The 16,382-nt window shown below is 38.4% G+C and overlaps 1 protein-coding gene across 1 annotated transcript in view; it reads left to right on the top strand.

Annotated features, from left to right (window-relative positions):
- Window positions 1–16,382, top strand: part of LAMA2 (laminin subunit alpha 2) — a 609,129-nt gene that overhangs the window by 407,076 nt on the left and 185,671 nt on the right. Inside the window, exons 22-24 of the mRNA XM_089530405.1 lie at window positions 1,403–1,583; window positions 9,581–9,717; window positions 15,409–15,645. Coding sequence (XP_089386531.1) covers window positions 1,403–1,583; window positions 9,581–9,717; window positions 15,409–15,645 — 555 coding nt within the window. The remainder of the gene's footprint in view (window positions 1–1,402; window positions 1,584–9,580; window positions 9,718–15,408; window positions 15,646–16,382) is intronic.

Genomic DNA, 16,382 nt, shown 5'->3' with positions numbered 1-16,382 from the left:
TGTTGTTTTGCATGTTGAGAAAAATACTAAGTAGGATTCTTATGTAATTAAACCTTAGTGTTTAAATGCATGAGTGGAGGTTCTCTTCTAAACGAGTGTGAAGCTGTAGTAATCATCACAGTATACAGAAGTGTGTGTGTGTGTGTGTGTGTGTGTGTGTGTATAATGACTTGCATATGTTTTGTTTTTATATGGCTTTGCATGGCAGAGTAACCTCAGACTCTGGACTTGATTTCCAAACATGCCAAGCTGGTATCATGCTGAAGTAGTCTGCATTTATGGATCAGATTGCAGTGTTAAATTTATCTGTGGAACAATATTTATTTATTTATTTATTTATTTCATTTTTATACTGCCTTTCTCCCAAAAAAGGGACCCTAAGGCGACTCACAAAATAATGGTCAGAGAAACTCTGTGGATGCAATCAAGTCTGGAAATCAGGGCCACAACTTTCCCCATCCTTCCCACATAGCCTGCTTGCAAACCCTGTGTATGAGACCTATGGGTTAATAACTCAGGGGTTCAAAACACACTGCAGAAGTAATCCAGTTTGAGACTGCTTTAACTGCTCTGACTGTGTGCTAGAGAATCTTGGGAACTGTAGTTTAATTGTGGCATAAGAGCTCTCTGACAGAGAAGCTCAATGTCTCACAAAACTACAGTTCCCAGAATTCCATTCCAGCACTGAGCCATGGCAGTTAAAGTGGTCTCAAACTGGATTATTTCTGCAGTATGTTTTGGACTAGAGGCTAAAAAGCTTGGTTGGGGGCTGAAAACCTCCAATTACCATGTCCTACAACAGACACACTTTGGAGCTGTACACATTAATACTGATGTGGGACAAATCTACTGCATGGATTCTAGTTCTCTACTTTTATATGGGTCCAAAAGTCTAGTCAGCCATGAACCTCTTACTGGGTGACAATGTTCAGGTCACTCTCAGTCTGACCTAACTTACAGAGGTGTTCCATGGATGAAGATGGGAAGAGAAACCATCTATGTTCCCCTAAATGCATTAGAAATATATAATATAACAAATAAACTATTAAAATGAATTTCAAAAATGCAGAGTTGAAAGTTAGCTTTTTCTGTATTTGAGTTTTGGACATTTGAACTTGTATTTCAGAGTTCATGTGAAAGAAAACATATTAAACATATATATTTTTAAACAAATGGGGGTTGTTTGAAACTGACATTAGACTAGAAAGAAGTAAGAACTCAACTGTACTTATTTATTTTCATCCTCTTAAGTAGAAAGTAGGGAATATAACACTGGTTTACTTTCAGTTACCCCTTTGAAATCCATGTCTTCCTCAGCATTTCTTGCTCACCTTGCTCTCTCTCTCTCTCTCTCTTTTGTTCTTATTTCTGCTAAATGACTTCTTTCTATTCTATATGACAGCCTGGAACCTTTGGTGTACAGTCATCCAGAGGCTGTGTTCCCTGCAACTGTAATTCATTTGGATCGAAATCTTTTGATTGTGATGAGACTGGACAGTGCCATTGTCAACCAGGTGTTGGAGGAAAGAAGTGTGACCGCTGTGCTCATGGATTTTATGGCTTTGAAGAAGGAGGATGCACCCGTATGTAATATAATCAAGTGTCATTTAAAAGATGAGGAATATTCATTTTTATTATTCTGAGTGGGACCCCCCCCCCCCCCGTGGAGCAAAAGAAGTGTTATTTTTCTGTGGGATGAAATTTCACATAAAATTAATTTTGTATAGGCACACTTTGTGTGCAATGTTTTGTGTGTACTCTCAAGGATGCCATTTTTAAAGAAAATATCCAGGGGAAGCCTTGTGTGGTGACATTTTGAGTATTGAAGCAGGCACTGTATATTAAAGAAAATGAAAGTTCCTTATGTCCAAACTGTAGGCCCTAAATATGTGTCTCAATTTTTCTTAAACTCAAGATAGTGACAAGTTCCATAAACTGTCATTTATTAGACCTGTTAGCAGAGCCACCCAGCCACATAAGGAAACTCTGGATTTTTATCTGTTGACTTTAAATCTAAGCTGATCACATGGTCAGTGGGAAATGTTACATAGAAATGCATATTCTCCGATGTTTCACAGATGAAAACTGGAATATATATGGTCAAGTAACGTCAGAGAATGGTTAAAATGGCAAAAAATTATAAACAAGGAAGCACACACAAGCTAGAAGAGGTTGCACCAGTTTGCTTTTGCCTGAATCTATAGAAGGGCAAGTTTCCATCCTCTCCTGTCTTCTTCCACCCCTACTGAGCTAGTTGAATGCAAAGTACTGTTGCACTTTTGTACTTTGAATTCAGTTTGCAGCAACTGAAGTAAGCTAAGACAAGTTGGTAAAGTGGGAAGAGGACAGAGAAACTAGGACATTTTAAAAAAAAGCAGAAAAAGTGGGACAAATCAGAAAATGGGAGGATATGCTAAAACATTACGAGGAAGCTTACATAATACAGCTGAACACAAGGCCTATTCAGGACAAGGTGAAATGAATGGGGGGGGGGGGGGGTGTCATATTTTCAGAAATATGAAGTCTGTCAGCGATAGTCTCCTAATTCTAAACTAGGCTGAAGTTTTCCCTTGTAATATAACAACAGTTATAAATAATACCAATATAAAATCAGTTTGAAACTAACTAGAGAAAAATATTGCAGCTAGATTAACATTAATGTGGATAAAAGCCCATGTTTACACATGCAGATATATCATTTGAAAACAAATATGTGGTGTATAGTTGCACATCTTTTCTGTTTATACTTGGCATAGAGAGCAACTGTAAAAGGAAAATTTCTTTTAACAATTTTAGGTTGGAAAACCTATAAGCAGAGGTTCTGGATTGTGTGTGTGTTGACTCTAGATCTAAGATGATCACATGGTCACTGCAAAATATTATAAAGAAATGCATGCTGAGTAAATAAGATGAGGCTCTTGAGGTGGACCCTGACATTTATCAAATGAATGAATGAATGATCTTATTTATTATTTAAATAATCCTATAATTAGAAATCCTAAATTATAGGTGGGCCCACCTTGGGTATTGGACATGGCTACAGAATGATAATGATGCACTCACTGACATATGTTTTTCCATTTTCTTTGTCCAACACAACTAGTAGGAGTCCAGTTTATATATATATTAATTAACCAATGGAGTCAAAAAACATGCAGCTCCAAAGATACATTTATAACAGGGCAACATTACTATATTTTGTAAAGCAAAAGAGAGGTTATATTTACCGGCTGATTGCATCAAATCACCAATCACTATGACAACTCTCACTTTAGATATTCCTATCATATAAAATGTGATAATTGCTACTAGGTATATTCATAACCTTCATTGTACTTAAATAACTACAATTTTAACTGATTATTTATCAGTATTTAATAATATCAGCAACTGGTCTGATTACCTCAGTGAAATCCCAACACAACCTGGGATTTAGAGGCCCATCTCTCATGCCTGCTCATCCACTACTCCAGTACTACAGACTCCCACAACAACTCTGTGAAGTAGGGTGGAAGCAGCAAAAAGTATCAAGGGGACCAAAAAGAAGAGCTATGGTTGGTGAAAGGGGCAACAGACAGAGGGACCTGAGAAGGGGTAACCGGAGAAGATAAACTTCCAGGTATTCCAGAGGAGAAGGAAGAAGCCTACAACATGCCATACCAGTAGCACAGTAGTGCTTCCTTGCCAAAGCTGCTATCAGTGCTGTTCTCCTTTCGCCCTCTCTTTCTGTGAGTTCCATCAGCTCAAAGTGACAACACTGAATTCACAAGCTATAATATCAGCCTTCTCTAGTGACAGGCTAGAGAATTCTCTGTATGTCACTTCATTTTGTCCTGTAATTTGCAGTAATTAAACATACAAAAACTACTCACTTTTGCATTTCAGAAGTGGAAACAATCTTTAAAAAAAAACCTGAACATCTTAAGAAGACTTCCAGACAGATATTTTAGCTCTGAGAATGAGGGGTACATCCAGGAACAGGAGGACATACAATAATCTATAACAGGATAAATGTCAAGTAATCATTCACCTTGTTGGTCTTAGGACATCAGTATGACCTTTGTGATTAGAAAAAAGAAATAGCCAATAGTTATTGGAAGGTAATTCCCAGGGAAACTGTGAATGCAAGATGCTGAATCAGGCAGAAATACTGAGAAATGAAAAGTTTAACAAAGCCTATTTAGGTAATAATTATTTCACCCTCCATTTGAAGCATTTAAGCGGTGCAATTACAATGGTCAGCTTATATTCCTAATAGCACATATTTGATAAAAACCCTTTCCATTTAAGTGTGACGCTCCCTTTGCTCAGCAGTTCATATGAGCTAGTATTCATTAAATGTGTGCAGTCAGAACTTCATATCCTGCGTTTTGTAGAGTAAGCAGATTTTCACTTCCCTGCACACTTGTGCACATGCTCGCTTTCTCTCGGCCTCCTTTTCTCTCTCTTTCCCTCCTATCTTAAATATATTCAGTACATCTCGGGGGTGTCTGCCCTATATCATTGTGAGTGTTTCAGATTGCATACATTTAAATGAAGTACATAGGAAAATGTGCATTTTTCAAGAAAATGCAGAATAAATGTATACTTAAATACACATTCTTGTGTAGATTCTTGAGACAAATGAATACATGCAAAATGGACACAGACTGAAAATAGACTGTGCTTACATCCTATTTCTATACTCTCCATAGTAAGTCCTGTTATATACAGTGGGACTTTCTAGCAACGTAAGTGTGCTCTTACTTTGTGTTCTTATTAGATAACTAATTAGTTGATCAGAAAGTTTATGTCCCACCTGCACCACTCAGGGCTGCCGACAGCAATGAAAAGGAATAAAATACAGTACAATTGCTAAGTATAAGAAAAGACAAGTAGTTAATATAAATACAACACAACACAACAGAACAATCCTGTGCATCTTTACTCAAGAAGTAATGGACCAGTTATGAGGAAAATATGTACAACATTCCTACATAAATCAGACTATCAGTCTCTTGTTCTGTTATTATCTAATCTAGCAGCAAGTCTATATGTCCCAAATAGAGAACTCTTCCCAAAATTTCCTGGCCAAATCCTTTCCACTAGACCTTATGGCAAACAAATTTGGGAACTCATAGATGCAGAATTTGTTAATAGTGGGCTATATCCTCAGCAGCTTCATGTCTGTTAGGGCATTAGTCCTTATACCCACTTAAATGGGAGAAGCAAGTTCCCTTGGTTTCAGTGAGATTTACTTTCCAGTAGACCTGTATAGAATTACACTATAAAAGGTGTTTTTAATGCATCCCTTCTGTACAGTAAACGACCAAAGACGTGACCTTCTTGGGCAGATAAATGTTTTTAAAATTTCTGAGGTTATATTCACACTGTGTCTCCATACCATTGTGTGCCTGTAACAAAAGAGTGAATCTATAAAGGCATGTCTATTGTTGTGTAAAAGTTTAAACATGTCAGCACTTGGTAAGAGTAAGAGGTCACTTCTTGAATTCGCTGAAGAGAAAACTTGAAATGAAAAACAAATAGTAACTGTAGTTTTAAGGCTCTTAGTGCAAATGGAGATGGAACAAACACAGTGAATGAGCTCAGTGATCTGTCATTTTTGCAGCACTTGCAGGTTCAGAAAGCTTGTTTTCTCTTGTAAAAACTTTCTCCAGTAGATTTGTTCCCAGAATGACTAGGTTAAGGTCATCTACCTCACTCTTAAATAAATATGTAACAATGCACATTGGTTGATGGTTTCATCTTAAGTTGAACTATATCATACAAAAAGGAAAATAATGAGATATCACTGTGGCAAATGCAATAGAGAGGAAAAACAGTGGAAATAACACCTATGATCTAAAATGATAGTGTTGTGTGCTTATAGAACCGTCAACAAGCTGAGGATTCCCATTCTCTTTAGCACTTAATAATGTTCTGTCTGCATTCTTTGAAGACCATCCTTTCAAATGAGTGAACAAAGTGCAGACTGCAGGACACATGAAGCCCTCCATGCCCATTTCCAGTATCCTCTGGGGGCCGTGTGGGACAATTTTGCCATGTTTTTGCCCTCGTGAGCTACTTTAAGCCCAGAAGAGGCTTTTTAAAAATGAAGAGGTTATCTGGACATGTCCTTTAAATCACTTTCAGATCACTTCTTTTTTGTGTTTTTTTTAAAAAAAGGATCCAGGGCCTAAAATGTATCTGCAGGTGCAAAAAAAAATGTGGCAAAATGCCTTCCCATTCCCCTAGATGACAGTGGAGACAGACATTTACATTTTTGTTGGGAGTGTGATGGACAACTGCAGGTCTCCATGATCGTCAGAGGGGAAGGGGCAATGTGACTCCCTGATCTCCTACAGTTGCCCACTCAAAACCCTTCCAAGATTTTCCTAAACATTTAATGTAAGAAACAGATAAGCAAATAATCTCAGGCCTTGTCTGCACTGGTTAGGATACTCCAGGAGAAGTCTGTAGTATTTTGGCCCAGCAGCTGCCACTGGGCCACCCAGCACATCTGCTTCCATCATGGGTCACTTGCTTTGTGGTTAGAACAAAGTGATTAACGATGGTCACATGCTGGCTTCAGAATCAGAGACCCATGGCAGATGCCCCTTGGGTGGCCCAGTGGGATGCCCATGCAGACAGATGCCATGGTGCAGAAACAAGAGCAATGGTTTTTTTTTTAATTGTATTAACCTTGGAATGTGCCAGTTTTGGTGTAGGACATGTTGGATGTTGTATGGATTGCCTACACCTAAACTGGGGTTTGACCTGTGTGTTATCGGAACAGGGCAATGCCAGAACAGGGGTTGGGTGTGCGAGTGGGATTTTGGCTGATGCAGACAATTCCTCAGAGAGGTGTTTTGTTCTGTTTTTTGCTAAAAAGGAAATTTTCAAAATATGTTTTCAATAATAATAATAATAATAATTTTAAGTAAAGTAACTCTGTTTTATCATAAAGCAGTGGCATGTGTTGACTGAGTATCCTATGCAAAGTCAAATGTTGAAAGCATATTGGCCTACAAATCTTTGTATACAATAATGGGCTATATGTCTACTGAGCCAAACATATGGGCAATGTTGACAGCTTTGACAGCAGTTTTTATTTTGGGGGAGGAGAGGAAAGATAGCCCCTAAAATTCATTCTTTCCCCACAAATAAAATACAATAATAGGAATTTTGTGTGACAAATCTGACCATCTTCCTAGTCTACTTTGATGATGATAAGAATGCATGTTTCTGGATGAGAGGAACATTCCCCCTGAGATGCACTGGTTCTCTGAGAAAGAGGGTATGCTCAATCATTCTTAGATGAGTAGATTTCCCCTTTTGGTACTGGTTCCATTGTTTCTCTGAAAATAAATCTGTCTGAAACAAGTGTCTCTCAATATAATAAATCCTAGAGAGATTTTGATTAAAAAAAATAGAAGGAAAGAGGAGAAATATGACATTTGAAGAGCAAAGGTACGTAATATATCTCTAGAATATCAATTTCTGCTTCTCTTTGGTTCTGGGATTCATTTCCTAGAAAGCTATTTTGAATAAAAAGGCCTTCATAATAGCATATTCATTAAACTTTTGAATGAAAGACAGTTTAAAAGGAAATCATACTGAAGTTTGAAAATTCCAGTCTATTTGGGGACTTTATTTATTATTTAAAATAGTTATATCGCCCCTGATATCATGAGATCGAAGGGTGGCTTACATGTAAAATATATCAACAAATTCAAACAACTTCAAACAATAAAAAATAATTTAAATAGACTAAAACATAGTAAACAATTAAAAAGAGGTAGAGGAATGTTTAAATTACAACAGTTTATAACCATGTGTACCAACATGTGGGAGAAAAATCAATTAAGCCCCCAAGGCTTTAGCAAATAGTGATGTTTTTTACCTGCAGGCTAAGTAAAGTGAGCGAGAGAGCCAGCATTGTGTAGTGGTTTAAGCACTGAACTACAGCTCTGGAGATCAGGGTTCATTTCCATTCTCAGTCCCAGAAAAACATCTGGTAGGGTTGCCTTAGAGTTGCCATGGGTCGGAAATGACTTGAAGGCACCCAAAAACAAATAACATGAGTATTGGTGCTGATTGGGCCTCCAGTTACATTCCACAGTCAGGGTGCGACAACAGAGAAGGCCCTTTCTCATGCCTTCATACAACATGACCTTACTGGGGAACACATTGAAGGGTCCTCTCAGTAGATCAGGCAGGCATATATAAGATCCCTGCTAGGTCAGATAAAGGGCTAATTCCCAGAGTGCCCAAACAGATGCCATCAGGGGAAAGGATATTATTTTAGCACTCCAGAACTATGGAACAGTTTTAATTTCTTTCCCCTGTGTCCTTTTCCTAGTATGAATCTCTCCCTTCCTTGCTTGACCAAAGCTGATCATTGCTCCATTTTGAAAAACCTAAGCAGAGGAGTTTATTTAAATACATACTTGAATTGCCCTGAATTTGAAAAAATACAAAAACAAAACCAATAACTCCCATCTTTTCCAGCATCATTTAACAATTTGGGTATATGCTTGTCTACTCAGAAGTAAATCCTGTTAGGCACAGTGAATCATACCCAGCAAGTGAGTACAGAATTGCAGCCTAATTTCCTCAGAATATGTCTAAAATAGAATATTATCTTGACATTTCATTTTTTTATCAGAGGAGGCAGAGATGCACAACTGGAATGCCAAGAGTAACCTGGACACATGTAATAATATAATAAAATTTATTCGGTCTTTGACTAGTATAAAAAGAAAATCACACAAATAGCATATCAGTATAACAATAACAGGTTAAAATATAAACTAATAGTAGACTATATATGTACAGTATCCAAACAAATCTTTCTACACGGTAATAAAATGTCCATTTGTCAGTTGAGGGCGCAGTTTACAAACAATATAACAAAATTTAGCCACCTTATGGGATACTATAGGATCATTGTTATCCAATAGGAGGCATAAATAGAATGAGTCAGTTTTACCTGGGAATTTACTCAGTAGTGGGCTAATCAGTTGGTGACGAATGTCCCTATAGAATTGACAGTAAAGGAGAACATGCTCGTTGATTTCAACAGCACCCGAGCCACATGGGCAAAAACGAAATTCAAAAGGTGTTTTTTTAAATCTACCGTCCAACATGGCTGTGGGCAACATATTGAAACGTGCCAAAGTTAGAGCCCTTCTAAACTTCGGGAGAGTAACATGGAATAGATATGGAGCTGGGGAGGGGACCAAGACTTGAACAACCTGGACACATGAAGTGAAGTTAGTATCATTGCCAGATATGTTGATTGAAGGCTCTGTGAGGTCTGAGATTGGCATGTCAGGATCTGAACATTGCCATAACTGGTTGCAAAATCTAGCACTCTGGTTGCAAAATTTAGCTTTTCTCCTGGAGAAGACCCATAGGAACTGGAGTCTTCTTCTAAGTTATCATCCTCCCACTCCCCTGCAAGAAACATTATGTGAATGATCTTGTAAAGAGTATGTATCCAAGTATAATAACAAGTGTATTCATGTTTTTTTAAAAATAACAGCAACACTATTTTGCTTCTTTCTTCTCTTTTCTTCTCGTATTCTTCCCTGTGAAGCCTGTGAGTGTTCCCATCTCGGTAATAATTGTGACCCACACACTGGCCGTTGCATCTGCCCTCCCAACACTGTAGGACAACGATGTGACAAATGTGCACCGAATCACTGGGGCCATGACATTACCAGTGGGTGCAAGGTAAGTAAATTTATATTTTCTCTGTGTTTCTTGCCTTTCTGTGCAGTGAATCACTGTTCGAGGCTCAAGAACCCAAGGACTGGAACCAATGGTCATTTCTAGAATATTCTAAAATTGAGTTTTCTTTTGTGAATATTGGCATTGATTCAGGTGATGGGACACACGTTATTTGAGCTGGAGCTGCTTCTTTGGGCAAATACAGTGTATAGACTCACACATACATATACGTTATTTCAGAAATACAGTGGTACCCCGGGATACGAATTCACCGCGTTACGAAATTTCCGGGTTACGAAAAAGTTACATTGGAAAAAACTGTTCCGGGTTACGAAAGATTTTTCGGGTTACGAAATTAATTTCGGCGCGAAATTCAAATCGGAAGCCGCGGCTAGCGGCTTTCCAGTGCCTTTTCGGGTTGCGAAATGTATCGGGTTACGAACGGCGCCGCGGAACGAATTAAATTCGTAACCCGAGGTAGCACTGTATAGTGAAGTCAGAAGAACACAGTCTACAGTTGGACATCATTTATCCCTTCTCAAAGAACTAAGGCAAAGCAAACATCCAGTTAAATCAGATTTATTAAATTGAATTTCCATGCACAAATTTGGTGTAAAATGTGAACTCAATTCATGTAATTAAATTACATTTTGGCCTGAGTCCAAATGTTAGTCCCAATTGGAACAAACCCAATGCATCAATGGCAGTTACAATGGGGCCTTGGTACACACTAGGGTTTGGTTCCAAGATCCTATCCCACTCCTGTGGATACCAAAGTCAATGGGTGCTCATGTCCCATTGTATACAATGGCATAGTAAAATAGTGCACCTTGTATAAAATGGCAAAATCAAGCTTTTCTTTTTGAAAGCCATGAACGGTTGAATGCATGGATGCAGAATCTGTGGATACAGAGGGCCAGCTGTACTTAATTCCTGACTTCCCAAATGAGCTTTGCTTTAATAGGTCTCTTCTAGCTGCAGCTAACAATACAATTAGTGTTTAGTGTCTGTTAGCAATATTTGAACTGCATTTCCTGAGCCAAAAATATTTATGTATGTACGCATGTATGTATTTTATTGAATTCATATCCCACCTTTCTCTCAAGATGGGATTTAAGACCTCAGGGGCAGCGATTTGTTAAAAGATTTGTGAACTCAGGTTAAGCCCCTGAAAGCTAACAATGGTAACTGGCAGCTCTCATGTCAGTGGGTTGAGAATCTGCTGTGGGTTTAATCTGAATGCTAAAGGAACTCTACAAGATGCCAAACCTGTTTGGGAAGTCAGGTTCAGCACCTGGGAGAGCTCTATGGCACCTCAGTGGCATGAAAGCCACCAACCACTGCAGGGAGATAAATATTAATTTCAGTTAAAATAGCTGCATTTCAACTTTAAAAAAAATAAAGTGGGAGATCTATCATGGATTTCCCCCATATTGTGTGGTTTCTGCTGCTACTGCTGCTCCTCCTCTTCCTCCTCGGTATTCCTCAGAAAGTTGTTATACTAAAATGGGAGAAATTGAATGTATATTATCCTGAGCAACTTAGAGCAGTAGTTCTCAAATGGTGGGGAGCAGGCAACAAAGTTGCTCAAGAGGGGTGTCAGATCTGGAGGCCTAATCCCCCCTCCTCCTCCTATTCTTCCTACTCAGTATTTCCAAACTTTTTTCAGTCCTGAAAAGGAAAAGAAAGGCACCTGCAGTGCCTCCTTTGGTGTGTGAGTGACATTCTCTCACACACAATCAGCAGTGCTCCTTTTCTGACTCTCTCTTCCTCATATACATTCATTCACACACAGTCATAGCTTTCATTTCTTAATTCTTCAATACTCCCATATGTGCTTATGTAAATACTTGCATATACACAAGAGAATGAATGTTTCTGTGTGACTGTGAGAGAGCAAATGAGCATGTGTGTGAATGAAATAAAAATGAAAGAGCATGACTGTGTATATATTGGTGAGTATTGTTGTATGTATGGGTGACTGTGTGTGAGACAGTATAATTAATAATAATAATAATAATAATAATAGGATTTATTTATATAAATAAATCACTGGGAATCCGGGTGGCTTACAACAGAGATAACAATAGACGGTTCCCTGCCCTCAGGCTTACAATCTAAAAAGACATGACACAAAAGAAGAAGGGAATGGTGGGGGGGGGGGGAATCAGGTCAAGCATTCTTCTCTCCCTCTGAAGCATGTATAAGTAAAATTTACACGTGTGTTAAGTATTTAATTTATTTAAATAAAACTGTTCTAATTTGAACAATATTATTGCCTTATAAAATGTTAAAATATAAATATACATGAATATGCAAATGAAAATACACATAGTAAACAAACAAAGTATTTTTATTCATACACCACATCCAGCTGGGGGCTGGGGTCATTGATGGCCACATGTAGATGTAAAGGGGGAATCACAGGGATAAAAGTTTGAGAGCTATACTGCAATAAGTAAAATTGACAGCAAGGCACCATTGCCTTAAGCAGCCGGCAGTGGTGCTGGGATGCATTCAGTCTTGACATCATGGACTTATTCATGGAGTGGTTTAACATTGGACTACAACTCTTGAGACTGGAGTTAAAATCCCTGCTTGTCCATGGAAATCTGTTTTGTGACTTTGAGCAAGTCACATTCTCTCAAAGTAAGGCAAAGGCAAACCCCATCTGAACAAAGAAAACCCCATGGTAAGGTTGTCTTGCCTCACCATAAGTCAGAAAGGGCTTGAAGGCACACAACAACAAAATAAGAAATTTTCAAATTTTAATTGGTGCTCATCATTACACCATTTGGTAATTAGTTCTGTAAATTAATTGCCTTTCCTGTGAAAAGATTTTGCTTTTGCCTATTCTGAACCTAATTAAAAGGTGTTCCCAGTGAGAGTTGTAGCTAAAACTCTATGTAGGGGAATTTTTACTTAGCTCAAATTGAGAGGGGGCTGACTACGAAGACCCTATGAAACAGTTTCCAACTGAGGGGCCAGTGGATCCAAGAAATGAAGAAGTCTCCAATTAAAGTAGGGTTTTATTTAAAAGGGAAAATCACACAGCAATTCACTATCACTCACTTATACAGTCAAGGCTCAGAAAATCAGGGGTTAGTTTGGAAAAGGTTTGAGGCAGAACTAATGGAGATACTTACACAAGCCAAGACTTACTTCAGGATCCAGTTGGTTGAGATGGCGTGGGACTCAGTCATTCTGCAACTGCTGAGTGAATGACCTGGCTGGAGCTAATTCAGAGAGCATAGGGACAAAATGTCCCAATGAACCCCCAACTAGCACACAGAGGGGAGTTTTCCAGTTTTTAAGGGCAAAAACTAGCTGCTGGGAAAAGGTGTTTGATTGTTTGGGGTGAGGTAATCTTGTCTGACAACAATCAAGGGAAATGGAAAAGCTCATCAGGTGAGACATCTAGACAATTGTCACCCATTCTTCTGATTATTGGGGGTGATGGTGCTTGCATTAGCAACTCCCAGACTACCTATTGGGCTAGTCTGAGGGTATTGTTCTCAAGAGGTCTCATGAGGCTGACCTCATCTGAGTGTAGTGCCTATATGTCCCACCACTTTGGGAATAATGGTGGCAGGCCTGGCAGGGTCCATCTGAAGTCATGTGGAATATCACACACACCAAAATTCAGAAAAATGCACTGTGGCTAACAGAGTCGTTGTGGTCCAGTGAACACAATACAGGATTTGGATGAATTGCCACCTCTTTCTGTACTATAGGCTGATTGAATGATCTTAGGACAGTTACATTTTTCTCATTTTCCAAGTGTCTGTTATTAGAGTAAGAAACAGAAAGACTTTCTCTTCAGAATGTACTGAAAATGAACAGCTAAAAACTGTAATCAAAGCATATTAAAAGTCCTGAACAAATGATCATTAACAGAAACATAAAGGGGTTTAATTTACCATTTGTTGTGATTTTCTTCAGTGTATATTACCTGAATGCAACCAATCAGATGCTACTGTGCTCTCTTTTAAAAGGCTGTTTTTCATGGTTGTTAAAATCAGTTAATTAATGCAAAATAATTTATTTTCTCTTTGAGTTGTAACGTTCCTCTCCCAAACCTCTGGCTTCTTTCAGCATACAGATCACCAAGCTTCTGCAAACCAGCTTAATAGGGGTGAAGACCCTTGTTTCAGCACTGGGATCTCTCCTATCTCTCCTTGCCTTGTCTATTATATGAGTGCATTAGTATGGCAGCTGCTACGGCACTCTCTAAATTAATAATGATATGTCAGCCAAGTCTCCCCTTTTAACGCATTGGAACTCATTTCTCCAAGGCAAGGTGCGATTGCCTCCACTCCACTTCAGCTTTTAGTGGAGCCGATTTCAGAGCCCATCATAATTCACTGGCAAGGGAATATTGCATGAAACTGCCTTCTTGCAAAACAAACATTACATTTGATTGTAATTTACTCTGCATATGGTGAACAATTTGCCCAGTAGGCATTATCCTCTGGCATTACTCACTGTGCAGGCATACAGCTCCAAACAGATTTTAATTCTTTGACTGCATGGCATCCTGCCAAGCAATATTTAACTATTAGTAGTCCCAACTATATACAGTTCAGGTCTGCACTACCATAACTAAACCAACAGATCTATGGATCTTACTCTTTTACATCAAAACTGAGGTGTCATATATTCTCTCTGATGAGGTTTTGATATAAATCGTGCTTCCAGCTTTTTCTTCTAGAACCTTTCCACTTTGCTTATAGCCTCACCCAGGACAGAAACAGTCTGGATCTCGTGGGGGGAAAGACACTATAAAAGGTTTGAGAGACAATTTCTGTACATTTTTTGTCGTCCCCTCTCCCACTGGCTATTTTTCGTTAGGAGAGACTTTTTCTTCTCACAGGAAGTAACTTGGAAAGAGACCCAGAAGGCCACTAACCTCCAGAGAACTGAAGAAGCCAAGGGGTGCTACAGGAAAAAGGGGCTGTCTATTTTGCAGAATAGACAAGCAGTCTATTCTATTTGTATTTAGATACTGTACCATATATTTCTCACTCTTACTTAAGAATGTGAAAATTTACATATCTTGTTCTTTCCAATGTGCTTCATTTTCTATCATTGGTTCCATCTGTTCTCTCCTGTATCAGCTTGCAACATTTTTTCCTTCCTTTATGCATGGAAATGTATGTGTCTTTTTGCACACATTTTTTTCAGTGCTTATGTGCATCTTTTCAAATTATGCATTTTTGGTCAGGCACATGTTTTCATGTACATTTTCTCTCCAAAGCAAATTCCAAGCTGCAAGAGGCAGTCCATACTGTGGTCACTCTCAGGAAGTGCAGAACAACTATCTCTATAGACATACATTCACCCAATTTCTTTCCCAACAAAAATGTCTCATACTTAGAGAAAACCTTTCTCTACAACAACAAAACATTCATTTGCTTTTAAAAGTTTAAAATAGAAAACATCATACAGTAAATTATGGTTACATAATGATTGTGTCATTTTACTCACACAAAATAATTGCTTAAACAATTAATATAAATACATTCACAAGCAATTATTTGTTTTGTTATTTTTATGGAATTTGGCGCACTAATAATTTGAGAATTCACCCTACCTAAAAGTGTTAGAAACCTTAAAAATAAGATGATGATGATGATGATGATGATGATGATGATGATGATGATGATGATGATGCATCTTCTCTTCCTGTTTTAGGCTTGTGACTGCAGTGTAGCTGGATCCCTTAGTTTCCAGTGTAACCCTGATACTGGTTGTTGTTTCTGCCGGCCACAATTTTCTGGAGATAAATGTACTGAATGCAGGATGGGATATAGAAACTATCCACAGTGCATTGCCTGTGAATGCATGGTAGCAGGGACCGAGCCACATTCTTGTGATTCAGAGATGGAAAAATGTTCATGTTCAGATCATTCAGGACAATGCACTTGCAAGGTAAGAAAGGTTGCACTCACATGATATTTATTTCTGTTGCTAAACTGTCTCCACTGTAGCTAGATTTAGACTATAGGTTCAACTAGCCTGTCCAAACATATTTAATCAAATGTCCTGTTTATTCGATGAAAATAAGGAGCCAAAATGTTGAAATGGTTTGAGGACTCTGGGAGAGAGGGTTCAAATCCTTGTTTAGCCATCAAAATCCACTGGGTGTCTTTGGACAAACCACATTCTCTCCGAGGAAAACAGTGAAAAACCTCTTCTGAATAAATCTTGCCAGGAAAATCCTCCAATAGGGCTACCATGGGTTAGAGTTAGCTTGAAGGCAAATAATAACAAATAAGCATGACATGATATCACAGCTGTCCCCAACCTGGAGCCCCTGTGTTTTGAATTACAATCCCTACCATGAACACTATCATGCCGATTTGGGGTAATGAGAGCTGTAGACAAATACTGTTATAGCCGTACCAATACTTAGTAAAGTCTGCTGAATTCAGAAGGAACCTTCAGTTAGCTAAAAATAAAGCCACATCAGCTGCATACAAATGAGTAAGATGTTAACTAAGTCCAATTCTAAATCCTCTTGTTTCTGGGTTGTCTCTTAATGCTAAACAAAGGGTCCTAATGAAATAATGTATTTTGAGATAGTGTGCATCCCTGCTTAATACCATGAGATAATTAAAAATCTAGAGAATCCCAGTTGTTAACTCTCAAAATAGCTGTTGAAATAA

Source organism: Sceloporus occidentalis, unplaced genomic scaffold, assembly GCF_023333645.1.
Source record: "Sceloporus occidentalis isolate IW3139 unplaced genomic scaffold, rSceOcc1.0.p SCAF_6, whole genome shotgun sequence".
Taxonomy (NCBI): Eukaryota; Metazoa; Chordata; class Lepidosauria; order Squamata; family Phrynosomatidae; genus Sceloporus; species Sceloporus occidentalis.
Note: the sequence above shows the minus strand (reverse complement) of the source record. Positions and strands in the feature narration are given on the sequence as shown.